At 39.2% G+C, this 14744-nt stretch overlaps 1 protein-coding gene across 2 annotated transcripts in view; it reads left to right on the plus strand.

Moving 5' to 3' along the window:
- Window positions 1-9639, plus strand: part of SLC38A4 (solute carrier family 38 member 4) — a 31134-nt gene extending 21495 nt beyond the window's left edge. For both annotated transcript variants that reach the window (XM_003405733.4, XM_064284341.1), the window contains 3 exons: window positions 5411-5555; window positions 7449-7546; window positions 9244-9639. In XM_003405733.4, the coding sequence (XP_003405781.1) occupies window positions 5411-5555; window positions 7449-7546; window positions 9244-9345 (345 nt within the window). In that variant the 3' untranslated portion in view covers window positions 9346-9639. The remainder of the gene's footprint in view (window positions 1-5410; window positions 5556-7448; window positions 7547-9243) is intronic.
- The last annotated feature ends 5105 nt before the right edge of the window (window positions 9640-14744 follow it).

Below are 14744 nucleotides of genomic sequence, written 5' to 3' on the forward strand. Positions count from 1 at the left end.
TTACCAGACGGAGTCCAGCACAGCTAGCTACTACCACCAACTGCCGTGACAGGGATCACAAGAGAGAGGCCCAGACAGAGCTGGAGAAAAATATAACTCACACAAAAAAGACCAGACTTGCTGGTTTGACAGAGACTGGAGGAACCCCGAGAGTATGGCCCCCAGACACCCTTTTAACTCAGTACTGACGTCACTCCTAAGGTTCACTGTTCAGCCAAAGATTAGACAGGTCCATAAAACAAACAATAATACACATAGCTCAACCATGTATACAAGACCAAATGGCCACACCAGCCCAGGGGCAAGGACAAGAAGGCAGGAGGGGACAGGAAAGCTGGATGAATGGAAATGGGGAACCAAGGTCAAGAAGGGGAGAGTGTTGACATGTCATGGAGTTGGCAACCAATGTCACAAAACAGTGTGTGTATTAATTGTTTAATGAGAAGATAATTTGCTCTGTAAAACTTCACCTAAAGCCCAAGAGAGAGAAAGCAAGCCTAGGTTTCCCTGTAGAAATTCTTCCCCTGCCTGTCAGATAAAGTCCTTATGTATATGTGACCTTCAGGAACAGCAAGTGTTTGTAGCATCTCCCAGTAGATGCCCATTAGAACCAAAAGGGAAGGAGCCCTGGTGGCACAACAGTTAAGTGCTCAGCTGCTAACCACAAGGTTAGTGGTTAGAACCCTCCAGAGGCTCTGCAGGAGAAAGACTGGTGATCTGCTCCCTCTAGGCAGATTATAGCCTAGAAAACCCTGCGGGGCAGTTCTATCTATCACATCAGGTCTCTATAAGGCAAAACCAACTGATGGGAACCCTGGTGGCTTAGTGGTTAAGTGCTACAGTGGCTAACCAAAAAGTCAGCAGTTCAAATCCACCACGCACTCCTTGGAAACTGTGTGGGGCAGTTCTACTCTAATTCTTTGTGGGTAATCCACTCTACGACAATGGTTTTTTTTTTTTTTTTAATAACAACTCAGTCTCATTGCTGTTGAATCAATTCCAACAAACAGCGACCCTATAGAACAGAGTAAAACTGCCCTCCATAGGGTTTCCAAAGCTGTAAGTCTTTATGGAAGCAGACTGCTACATTTTTCTCCCACAGAGCAGCTGGTGGATTCAAACTGCCAACCTTCTGGTTAGCAGCAGAATGCTTTAAGCACTGAACCACCAGTGCTCCTTCAAATAATGACAGAACCAAAATGGACCATTAGGACCAAAATTCAAGAAAATAACTAACTGCCGTTCTCACTATATATTATTAGTCAGCATTAGCATTTAAGAAACACTGTGCACATACTTCTGTCTTCACCCTAACGATGTTATATTAAAATGATCTGTATACATGCTTGCCCTCCCCACCTATAAAAAAACTCATTGCTGTCGAATCGATTCCAACTCATAGGACAGAGTAGAACTGCCCATTGGGCTTCCAAGGCTGTAACCTTTACAGAAACAGGTTGCCACATTTTTTCCCCTGTAGAGCAGCTAGTGGGTTCGAAGTGCCGACCTTGGGTTGCTAACCTATGAGTGGTTAGCAACCAATCTCTTAGCCACTACGCTACCAGGGCTCCTTCTCTGCCTTCCCCATGGGTTGTAAGTCCCTGGAGGTGAGCAGTGTGTACACTGATGAGCTCAACAATGTTTGCTAAGAAAAATGGTCTCCAATGAATCTTGCCTTTTTCTGAAATGCATAAACTGCCTTTTCTAGAAAAAGCACAGGATATTTTGCTTTTGGGCACTTTCCATAAACCACTGTTTTCTTGAGGATCAGGGCTGAATGAACCAAACCTCCCTGCATGGTAATGGATGCACAGAGGTGCTGACTTAAAATGTGTCTGGTCTCCTGGTCCCAGTCAAATCCTACAAACCTAAATGCAGACACTTTTTCACCAAAGTGATAGAAGTATTAATGGTGTTTTTGTTTGCTTGCTTCTTACAATTTAAAGGCAAAAATTTCAACGTGTGCCAGCGTGGTTCTCATGAAAGGTTTGTTTTTTTAATTAGGAAACTCATGACCAATAAGAAGTTTACTTACTTTGCCTTTATATTCCACAAAAGAACAGTAAAACAAAACCTAACTGGGATTAAAATCTATCCGTTTTAGGTCTTATTTTGTTTCCCCCTCTTTCAACAAATAACTGGGCTCTCTTAGGACCCAAGAAGGGATGACTGGGTTTGATTTCTTCTTCTTCTTTTTTTTTTTTTTTTTTGCCTTTTGATAACTCCATTTATCATCTTATCTCCAATTAGGTTAATTTTTTCCTTCTTACTAAAAGACACATAGAAACTGCCTGTAATGTTTGTTGAACAAATGAATAAATGAAGTGAATTAAGAACTTACACTTTTCACTAACAGTCCAATATTTCTCTTCTCTTTCTTTGTAGGATGGGGCTGTTACGGGGTGGGGGTGTCTATTAGGGGGCTGTGCCCCCTTCCCAAGAACTGATTATTGCCATTTTCAGCTCATGCTTCCCTCCATGCAGTAAAGTTCCCACATCACCATGAAACACAGAAAAACAAATCATCCTGACAGGTTTATCATGAACACACAGACTCAGATTCCACCTGCCACACCTTAAAAATAGAGATCACATCTGGGGTCCTCTAGCTCACTCCATTTCGTTTTACCACGGTTAAATCATTCTTTGCACTTTCGTTGCCTTCCCATCTCCTCCTTTGAAGCGTATGTAGATATAGGTATAGGAATTGGGCAGATGTTGCTGTGAATTGAATAGAGGAGTGATCCCAGGTATTCCCAACACCCTTACCCAAAGCAGTCCTACAAAGTGAAACTGTGATTCACTTCTAAGCAATGGGATACCTGGTTTTGTTTTGTTTTAAGAATTTAGAGCCAAGGCTTCCACTTTCTCCTCCGCTTCCATAGTTCTGCCCCTCACATTGGGTCCCCACGTCAGAATACACCACCTCCTGACAGGCTCCTATTCAGGGCACTCTCTGGAAACAGCAGTGTTTTCTTTATGGCTACATAGAACCTTCCCCAGAAGCATGCTGGGCTTCTGCAGTGGCCTCACTGGGGACTTCCCTCACCCATAGCACCTGACCCACATTCCCAGGTTCTTATAAGTGTCAGTAGAGAAAAGGGTACCTAGCAAAGTCAGAGAGGGCAGTGCTTTATGGGTAATAAGCCAGAGTTGCTGCTGTCCTGACACAGGTAAATAGAACTGCCGAGGACCTTTTGATCCCAGGGTCACCCCGCAGGGCAGCATTTTAACATGGCATGTCCAGCAAGTTTCCTTCTGATTCTTTTCCACCACCACCAGGCTGTTGTTGTCGTGTGCCATCGTAGCGACCCTATAGGACAGAGTAGAACTGCCTTCTAGGGTTTCCTAGGTTGTAGTCTTTACTCCATGGCAACAGGTTTAATCTTTATGGGTGCAGATCACCAGGTCTTTTCTCCTCCAGCCTACCTTCTCCAATTCCCTGATGCCCTCTCCAGGAATGAATTGGTAACTCTGTACGCCTTGCATTCTGTTTGGGGTTTTGTTACTCCTTATTCACTGGGAGGAGCAAGCTTCTTTTATGGGAACAATTACTGCAAATACTGCGACAATTTCTACCTATTACTCCTGTAAATTTTCTGTATTCTAACGTTATCAGGCCCAACCTTAGTCTTTCTGGGAGTCACGAAACCTTAGAAAGCCACGTTTACACTCAGAGGCCCCGGCACGTGTAGGAGTGCCTGTACTCAACTTATTGAACTGAACGCACAATTTTAACAAAGGATTTTTTTTTTTAAGCATATAGTTGTAACCTCTGACACAGTCTTTTAAAGATAATAGAAACACCGCGTTTGAACAGGTTTAACACTTTCAGAAAAAATAAATCCGTAAGAATTATGTGTCAAAGAAAGCTAATTTAAGCCGACCAAGTAGACCAGCTGAAAAAAAAACCAATATTAAATAAACACTCACTTCACTGAAGGTCACAGGCGGGATTTATAAGCTGCTGAGGAAAACGAACACAAACCATTTGCTTTCCTCACCCTCCTTTTCAGAATGAGCTTCATAATTTTCACTAACCCGATTTTTAAAATCCTCTACAGAGTCACTCCTAAAGCATTGCCAGAAACTGCCTGGTTTGCCATTGTCGAAATGAAATTTCCTTTTAAACCTAAACAGATGGCTTTCATTTTTGGTGGAATGGTATGAAAGGAATCCCACATTAGAAACTGCAAGCAATTCAGCTCGGATTTTCTGTCGATCATACATGTGTTTCAAAATATCGTTTACATTTTCTCTTTTAAATGAGTTCCCATCTCCACGCCATTAAGAGACTCCGGAGCTAAACATTCAAAGTGAAAATCAATCCCAGCATTTTTAAAAATGGGACGGCCGAGCTTCACTGAAGTACTCGCTGAAAAGCCAATGGACTCATTCCACTAAGTCAAAGTGTTCTCTAAAATATTCAGAAGATAAGAGTATTTTCAGTTTTGTTCAGCTGTTCAAACATACGCAGCACCCCCTCCCTTGACCCACAAGTATCTCTTTATCAAGTTACAGCGGAGTAACTCGAGCAGCTGCTGCACATGGAGGCGCTCTTGACCTTTCGCCTACTTACTTCAGCTGATGAAATAGGGATGAAATCTGTCAAGGATTCTGAGGGGAAGGAAAAGAGTCTTGCTGTTCAATTTAACTCAGCATTTACTGAGCGTCTGCTATGTGCAGGACACTAAATGAGACATTCCGAGGGATATTAAGATTACTAGGTCCTGTTCCTTGCCTTTTGTGGATTTATAATCTATTGGTTAAAAAAAAAAAAAAATTTTTTTTGTGGGGGGAGGAAAAAAGGAGTAAACACAAAAAAGATTGTGTTTTTTACAATACCAGATGATAAAAATGTTACCTAAAATGCAAAATTAAGAAAAACTTAGGTTTGCAAAAATTCCTTTCACAAAATGTGTAAATCAATCCAGCGCTTGCCCTTACTATTTCATCTGGTCTGAGGAGACACGAACAGAGATCAAAAGGGCTTTTACTATGTCTCATCTATATATTTTATCTCTTTCTGACTGAGATTATTTTTAACAAAAAATTATGAAAACAGACAAAATGAGCACAAGATGTATCAACGAAAAATGATGGCTAAGAGCTCGGCTGCTAACCAAAAGGTTGGCAGTTCGAATCCACCTGCTGCTCCTTGGAAACCCAATGGGGCAGTTCTACTCTGTCCTATAGAGTCTCTGAGTCAGAATCGGCTCCACTGCAATGGGCTTGGCTTTGGGTTTTTTGAACTCAAACATTAAAAAAAAAAAAAAAAATTAAAACGATCAAAATCTTCTCTTTAGGTAAAAGGAAAAAGAAAATGATTTAGAGGGATGAGAATGTTTGAAATACTAATTAAAGTCAAGAAATAAAGAAGTGATCTTGCCTTTGAACTTTCTCATTGCAGATTCGTACATCAGTGACCACACTGTTATTTCCCAAAAGACCCTTCAGCTGGATAAGACATTTCTTGATTGCTGCCATAATTATCGCACTTAATAATATTCAGGTCATACTTGTCCCAACCATAAAAGACATCTTTGGATTCATAGGTAAGTTCAGAAAGGCTTTTATTTAATCAACTCAAGCTGCCAAAAAACCCAAAACCAAACCCATTGCCACTGAGTCCATTCCGACTCATAGTGATCCTATAGGACTGGGTAGAACTGCCCTCTAGGGTTTCCAAGGAGTGGCTGGTGGATTCACACTGCGGCGCTTTTGGTTAACAGTCGAGCTCTTAACCACTAACCACCAGGCTCCAACTCAAGCTTAAAAAAAAAATAACCAAACCCGTTGCCATGGAGTTGATTCCAACTTATAGTGAGCCCATAGGACAGAGTAGAACTGCCCCATAAGGTTTCCAAGGAGTGGCTGGTGAATTTGAACGGCCAACCTTTTGTTTAGTAACCAAACGCTTAACCACAGCACCACCAGGGCCCCACCTTAACTCAGTCTTCTACCCTACCAACTACCCACTTCCGTCAAGTCCAATTCATAGCGCCCCTGTAGGACAGAGTAGAGCTGCCCCATAGGGTTTCCAAGGAATGGCTGGTGGGTTTGAACTGCAGATCTTTTGTCTAGCAGCCGAGCTCTTAACGACTGCACCACCAGGGCTCCTAAGTCAAGCTTATACCTTCTTAAATGGCATGGGCAGAGCAGGCTCAGGAGATTCCCATTAGCCCCACCCAGCACCAGCCCCAAGTTTACCACCCTCCCAAGTGACATTGGAAGTTACTCATTCACAGGGTCAGAAAATGTTCACACTAGAAACTACCTTATAGGCCATCTGTAAGGTCGGGCTATTTAGGGTTTCTGACAGAGGAGGAAACTAACCCGGTGGAAGGGAAGTCACATACCTTCTGATGAATCGAAAAATTGTACTTAGGTCTTAGCTTTTGTCACCAAGAGTCAGGAACATAGGTTTTTACCTACAGGAACCTCTCTCAAGTCTATGAGTATCAGCTGAGCATTAAGGGTTTTCTTCAGAGGAGGAGGATGATTTTGTAAAGCATGATATTTCCCTTAACTGTGTGACCTGTTAACATATTTAATGTTTCATCCTACTGACTGAAGGGTTACTCACATTTGAAGTATAATATAAACTTGGAAAAATCAGGTGGCTGCTAAGGGCATGTGATTAATTCAGCCTCTGTAGTATTGACGCAGTGGCTGCAACAATGGGCTCGAGCATGATTGTGAGGATGACACAGCACCTGGCAGTGTTTTGTTCTGGTGTACATAAGGTCGCTACGAGTCGGAACTCACTGGATAGCACCTAACAACAACAAGATGTATTTATATTACTACCAGTACAGGTGCAGCCCAGGTGCTGACTCATGACGACCCCATGTGTTTCAGAGTAGAACTGCACTTCATAGGGTTTTCAATGGCTGTGACCTTTCAGAAATGGAGCCCTGGCGGCACAGTGGTTAAAGTGATCAACTGCTAACCAAAAGGTTGGCAGTTCAAAACCACCAGCAGCTCCATAGAAGAAAGATGTGTCAGCCTGCTTCCATAAAGATTTACAGCCTTGGAAAACCCTGTGAGGTTGCTATGAGTTGGAATCGACTTGGCAGCAGTGGGCTTGGGGTTTTCTTTGTTTGTTTTTTTGACCTTTCAGAAGTAGGTCACCAGGCTATTATTCTGAGGCACCTTTGGATGTAATCCCCTATAATTTTTTTATTACATTCAGTTTTTTTATTATTTATTATATGTTATGTATAGTTATTATGCAGCTATCACATTAGGTACATTATAATTTTTTTTTTTTTTAATAAACATGTCTTTTCTGGAAAAGCAACCAAGATAAATAAGCCTATGAGATTTAAATGTGTGCTTTTCGTGCTGAGAAGAATAGGGTAGCTTTCCACTTGGTTTCTTTTGAAGTGCGTTCCTTGCCCACCTGCCTTGCTGTGTAAGACAGTGACCTGTGTTTCTCTCCTCAGGGGCTTCTTCTGCCACAATGCTGATTTTCATCCTTCCAGCAGCTTTTTATATTAGACTTGTAAAGAAAGAATCTCTTAGGTCACCCCAAAAGGTCGGGGTAAGTAAGGCTTTCTATCTCCCCCATTATAAAATGGTGCTCTTCCACTACTTAGCATAAACAAGAAAATACATGTTTCAGAAAGATGAATTGATAAGAACCAAAATCAGAGATATGCTGGAACTCTCTGGTGGAGAGAAAGGGGGGTGAATTTCTGGTGCAGAGATGATTCCTGGATTCCACCTCTTCAAGTATCAAAGATACTGCGTTGAGTCCTCCCTAGGTGTCAGACGCTCACATGGGCACAGCAGTTTGCACCGCCAAGTGCAAACCGCACAAACCGCGCGAGAAGGAATTAGGCTCCCTAGCAGTGTTAAGAAATTACTCCGATATTTTGGTCATGCTATTTAGGTTTGCAAGGCCAAAGAGAAGACTTTGCTTTTGTTTTCCCCTCCGTAGAGCCCTGCCGTCCCCTGGAGAGAACATTCCTCAGTCTGTGGACTGAGATCTAGAACTATTCATTTTCCAGTTAACCTCTTTAGATATCAAGTATAATCTTACTAGAGAGCACGTATTTCTTTTCCATAAACTACAGAAACACGTACTAGAAATAATTGTGTGTTTTTCCAATAACTAAATATTATCAATAGCTACTTAATAAAGTCTTGTATTAAGGCCTGAAAAGACTACTTCTTACTGAGTTACCCTGAATTTTTTACTGGGAGTCGTTTGCCTCCCAGGGTTGTTCGGAAACTTCAGGACCGTGTGTATCGAGGATCCCCCATCATCTTACCAGGGCTGAGCCTCTTCCCCCAGTATCCACTCTCTGTAGTCAGTCTTGCTTGGACTTTTACAGCTTTGTGACCTGGGCCTTTTGGAGCCGCTTTCAGTTTGATCAGATGTAAAACAAGTAAAATTATCTCCTGGATACTTTCTAGTGAGAAAAACTTTAGCTGCTGCTTCCTCAGATATTTCAGCAGGAGATTGATCTGTGTGTTAATATAGAAGGCCCCTTTTAGTGTTAAAATTCTCAGATATGTTTATTTTCTTTAATATAATAATTATTAATATAAATATTATGTGTTCATTGTGGAAATGTTTTAATTATGCAATAAAAAAAAAAGACCTACAGGGAAAAACCACAATAACCCATGCCTACCATCCAGAGACATCAGTGTGTATATATGTGTATGTTATATATTATATGGTGTATATGTATACATCTGGGATGTATATATGTATACATATGTATGTATATTATGTGTCTATGTATATACACAGACACACACACATATACTTTAGGTCTTTTTTTTCCAAGGAATATGCTGCATATATTAGGCTTTTGTTTTTGTTTGCTTTGTAAAATTGGTATCATATAATTCATACTATTTTTTATGACCTGCTCTTTTTTGCCTAGAAAATGGCAATCATTTCCTATGTCATTAAATATTTTCTTCTATCACTCGATATTTAATCATCACAGGATATTCCATCATTTTGATTTACCATAATCAGCCATTAACATATTGCTGAACGTTTAGGTTATATCTGTCCACTGTATTCTCCATCCTTCCCCAACTAGGGTTCCTAACTGACAGATGTGTTAGGTGTGGACATCTGGGCTATAAGATTAATGCAGTTCAATATGCAGATCAGTTTGCTGCCTTACTTAAACAACATATCAAAGCAAACTGTGCTAAGCGAATATGGTTTCTCCCTTCCTCTGTGTTCCCTAACAAGTTTTCTGTGAATTCCAGGCTTTAATTTTCCTGGTGATTGGAATCATTTTCATGATTGGAAGCATGGCCCTCATTATAATGGACTGGATATACAATCCTCCCAATTCCAAGCATCATTAACCCAAAGAAAAAATACTTTTTTCTACTGGAAATGGTTGCGAGTTATGCTCCAAAAGACATTTGAGTTATCTTGGTTGGAATGTTATTGGTAGGAAATAACAGGAAGATTCCAAAGACGTTTACTAGTAATATCACCAGGCACTGCGGAAGAGAAAACCATCTTTTTTTTTTTTATCAAGAATGGCTGTTTGTGTGTTCAAAATCTGTGGTGCACATTTCTACCCAGGTTTTCCCAAAGCAGTGTGAGATGATCAAGGTGTGTTTTTGCTGCTGGTCAAGCAGAATAAGGGTAGCTGCATGTAATGGTCATTAGATAATCCTCTCCTCCCCCTCCAAAAAAAAAAAAAAAGGTACCAAATGCTTGTACTCTCGGAACACCAAACAAAAATGCCCTGGTGGCAAAGCTATCACCACTTAATGGCACGCCTGATGGGCTGCCCCATGACGTACATGAGTGATCAGACACTATCTAGAGCATCTCATTATCAACAGTAAAGAAATGTTTTCTCTATCCTGTCTGACATTGAATTAGCCACTTTTTCATTCAGTGGATTTTTTTTTTAAGTGCTAAAGCATCTTACTAAATAGAGAGGGGCTTGATTTAAATTACAGAGCAACCAAAAAATGCTAATAGCGAAACCGCCTGTTCTGAAAGCATCTGCTTTTTCACGTTGTTCCTACTCCTCTTGCCCTCCTTGTTTTCACTGAACAACGCTCTCCCTCCCGTCTTCCAGCCTCATTTAGAATTTTTAGAAGACCACGATTCATGTGGAGATACACTACCCAGTATTGTTTGCTACATTTTTATTTGATAACCATTCAGTGCGGGAAACTGTGATTTGCTGTATGTTCATGTATATAATCGTATTCTGTAGTCATCAGAATTTTAATGTATGGTACATTTGATTTTTTTTTTTTTACATGTGTAGTTTTTTTCTCCTCACAGTCAAAACATTTACGTTATTGGGGGTGGGAGCAGGGAACTTTCCTGTTGGCAGGCTCAAAAATCCATTTGTATGTGTCTGTCTAGTGGGGATATTTTAAAATTGAAACCTAAGTTATATATAGTTCGGTAATGCTCTTCTTCAATGTTTACAATAACACCATAATCATCTACAAGAAAATAAGTCCCTTATTTGCAAATAGTTATCAATACTAAGCTTATTCTTTTCATTTGTTGTTGTTGGGTGCTGCTGAGTCAATTCCAACCCATAGGGACCCCATGTGACAGAACAGAATTGCCCCATAGGGTTTTCTTGGCTGTAATCTTTAGCGAAGCAGATAGGCAGGTCTTTCTCCCACAGAACAGCTAGGTGGGTTCAAACGCATCGCCAGCCTGTTGGTTAGCAGCTAAGCATTTAACCATTGTGTCATCAGGGCTCCTTTCTTTTCATTTAACTGTTGCCTTGGAGTCTACCTGGGCTCAGAGGAGCTGCCCTATAGGAGAGAGTAGAACTGCCCCCATAGGGTTCCCAAGGCTGTAATCTCTGTGGAAGCAGACTGCCACATCTTTCTTTTGTGGAGCAGCTGGAGGGTTCGAACTGCCGACATTTCGGTTAGCAGCTGAGTGCTTAACCACTGTGCCACCAGCCCTTCCTTTTCATACATCATGCCTATAATAGGATTTAATGCATTTTTAACTTGCACGGGTGTTCACTAACATTCACCTGCCATTTAATACAATGTCGACTGATTCTCCATAAAAATAAAAGTGTTAACACTACAAAGAAATACAAGCTACCATTCTTGCTCACTTCTATAACATACACAAAATGGATTTAAAAATTACTATTCACTGCCTGGAGGTTTTAGAGGTTGCTATATATTTTTTTCCATCAGTGGCAAGAACATTTATTGTATATTTTACATTTTGGCGAAGCCAAGTTTGATAATAAACTCTTACTAAATCATATTTTAAGTTTTTCTAAAATGTGACTAAGAAAATATTCACTTGTTTTATGTATTATTTTCAAGAGGCATAATACTGTAAAATGGCACACTTTGTTACAGAAATTGAGCATTGCTAGAAGCTATCATAACTTTTAAGTTACTATTAGTGGAAAAAATTTGCTGAATGACGTTTTTAAGATATATATCCATTGTCATTCATCTGAAGAGTGTATCAAAATAGTTGAAAGTGGAGAAAAGTACCTTCTAAGTGTTACAAAAATGTTTAATTTGAACATATTTAAATGTAAATATCAAAGATTAATAAAAAAATTGGAAAACTAAAATTTGTATATATTTTAAAAGCTTTACATTTGAAATGACTAACTTGAAAATATCAACATGTATAATTATATTAATATTCAAAAGCAATACTACAGTGCCAAATAAAAAAGCATCATTTTTCTCATGGCCATTATCAGATTAGAGTTCATATAAACTGCAGGGCAGACATACATATGGTATCATGTGCTAGTTAATTTAACCCCATTTGTAAACAGAAGAAAATTTTATTTTCTTATTTCATTTATAAGATGGTTCAATGTATTGGGAGGCTTTTTTTTTTATTACAGAAAGTGTACGTTGGTATATAATAAATGAACTTTTCAAATGACTATGATGTGATTTTCTTTCTACTGTTGAAAGGATTGTGAATTATTTGTACGTGAAACAAAATATTAAATTTGAATATTCTTTCTTATTATATTGGTATATGTTCCATTTTCATTGTTAATCTTGACATCTAACTAATATATATAGCTGTCAAGAAAATAGCTGCCATCTTATCTTGGCAAAATAAACATCTAGTCCTAAATAATTTTTATTTTATATCACATGTATATACCTCCTAGAATGAGTATAGGGGAAAGGAATCTCTTTATGATTAATTAGAGAGAACTCATTTAGGGTGGGAAGTGAAAGAATAAAAAAGAAACATGGGCATAAATAAAGATGGGAAATGTGGAAGAAGGGAAAGCAACATGAGAATGTTAAGAACTGGGTAGAAATGGACTATTCATGGGATTGATGGGTCATGTGGTAAGTGTATGCTTAATTTAATAGAAACTGCTGAACAATTCTCCAAACTCAGTGTACAATTTTCATGTCAATTAGTAATATATAAGAGTTCCAGTTCCTCCACATCTTCACCAACATTTGGTATGATCTTTTGTATTTTAGCCTTTCTAGTGGGTATGAAGGAAACCCTGGTGGCGTAGTGATTAAGAGCTATGGCTGTTAACAAAAAGGCCGGCAGTTTGGATCCACCAGGTGCTCCTTGGAAACCCTATGGGGCAGTTCTATTCTGTCCTTTAGGGTCACAGTGAGTCAGAATTGACTTGACAGCAACAGGTTTGGTTTGGTTTTGGTTTTAGTGGGTTTTTTGTGGTTTTAATTTCCATTTTTCTCATAACTACTGATGTTGAAAACTTTCTCACGAATATCTTCTTTTGTGAAATGTCTGTTCAAGTGTTTTTGCCCATTTTTAGAATTATTGTGAGGTGCCGTTGAGTTGGTTCCCACTCGTAGCAAGCCTGTATATAACAGAATGAAACACTGCCCTGTCCTGCATCATCCTCACAATTGTTGCTATGTTTGAGCCCATTGTTGCAGCCAGTGTATCAGGTTGTTAATGAGTCTTTCGCCAATCCAGATGCCATGTTCTTCTTCATGTTTTTAGAATTAGATTGTCTTTCCTTGTAGATTTGTAGTAGTTCTTCGTATATTAGGGATACTTTATATATTTGCAACAAATTTCTGGATATGTCCTTCATCAGATTGTAAATATATTTTCCCAATCTATGGTATATCTTATCATTTTTCCTAAAGGTGTCCTAATTATACCTTTTTGGGACCAGGTCTTTATAGCTTGAAATTCTGCTATCTATGACTTAATGGGATAAGATTAATTAGAATGACATTGTCATAATTACATGTTTAGATTTGCAAATGCGGAGGGATGAGGCTTCTATTTTTCATTTTTGTTGATGCGTTTTTTTGTTTCATAGTTAGCATTATTAAATGTTTGCTGATCTAATTCTGGTTTTATATAGATATCTGATTAAAAATAACTTCTTCTAAGTGACTTTGAATCTTGGTTGGTGACTGGTACCACTTGGATCCAAAACATCAAAAACACTTTCTGGCTACTTGTACTCAAGTTTATTAGTTTTCTTGTTACCGGCACACATAGATTAAGCGGGAGGAATTAATTCATGTGATCCTTATTTACTGCCCTGGAAAGGCTGCCATTTTCCCTTAACTTCTCTGCATTCCCTTCATGTGTAGAAGCAGTTTGCATAGCCTCTGCTTCTGGATCATGCATCTCATCACTGTCTTTTTCCAATAAAAATTTATGTAATCATTAATCAAAATATGATGTTGAGAAAACTAATTGAAAAAAAAAAAAGTCAGTTTAGAGCCTTACTTCACAACATACCCCCAAATAAAGGATGCAATATGCAACCTAAAACCTAATCAGTTGACATTTCAGGAAGAACTATTTGTTAGATAGCCACATGGGAAAGTAAAGCACAATGGAAGAAGTCCCAAAGGCAAAGATAAATATACATAACTATATAACAGTGAAACCTGATTCTGTACATTATAGAATAAATGATTTTTAAAAACTACGCACACACACACACACACACGCACACACACAGACCAACAAATACTTAATGTATGAAAAGGTTGGAAACCCTGGTTAACACGAGATCACAGAAGAAAAATAAATGAGTAAATATTTACAAATAGTTTGACTTCATTATGAGTTAAAAAACATGCAAGGCAAAACCACAACTAAATGGAATTGTTTTGTCTATCAGATTACTAAAACAAATAAAGATGGTAGTCAGTGCTGGTGAGTGTGCAATTCTGCCCGTGCAATTCTGGCGGCAGGAAATCTTGGCTCGACCTTTCTGGAATGCAGTTTGGTAATATATACAAAGCACGTTAAACATGTGGCAGGATGGCCTTCCAAATTCCTAATTCCTTGAACCTGTGAATATGCTACTTTACGTGACAAATGGGACCTTGAAGATGTAATTAAGGTATGGATTTAAAATAGGGACATTATTCTGGATAATCTAATCACCAAAAACAAACAAACAAACAAACTCATTGTCATCAAGTCAATTCCAACTCACAGTGACCCTATGGGACAGAGTAGGACTGCTCCATAGGGTTTCCAAAGAGTGGCTGGTGGATTCAAACAGTTAACCTTTTGAAATCCAGTCATATGAGCCCTTAAAAGCAGACAACTCTTCAGGTAAAGTCAGAAAAATGTACCATAAGGGGTAGTCAAAGAGATTCGAAGTATGAGAATGATCAGCTGACTATTGCTTCCTGAAAGACCACATGGAAACCATGAGAAGAAAATGAATTCTGCCAGCAACCTGAATGAGCCTAGAAGCTAATCCTCACTTAGGGTTGCCAAATAGAAGCCCAGGCAA

This window comes from Loxodonta africana, chromosome 4 (genome assembly GCF_030014295.1).
Source record: "Loxodonta africana isolate mLoxAfr1 chromosome 4, mLoxAfr1.hap2, whole genome shotgun sequence".
NCBI classification, from domain to species: domain Eukaryota; kingdom Metazoa; phylum Chordata; class Mammalia; order Proboscidea; family Elephantidae; genus Loxodonta; species Loxodonta africana.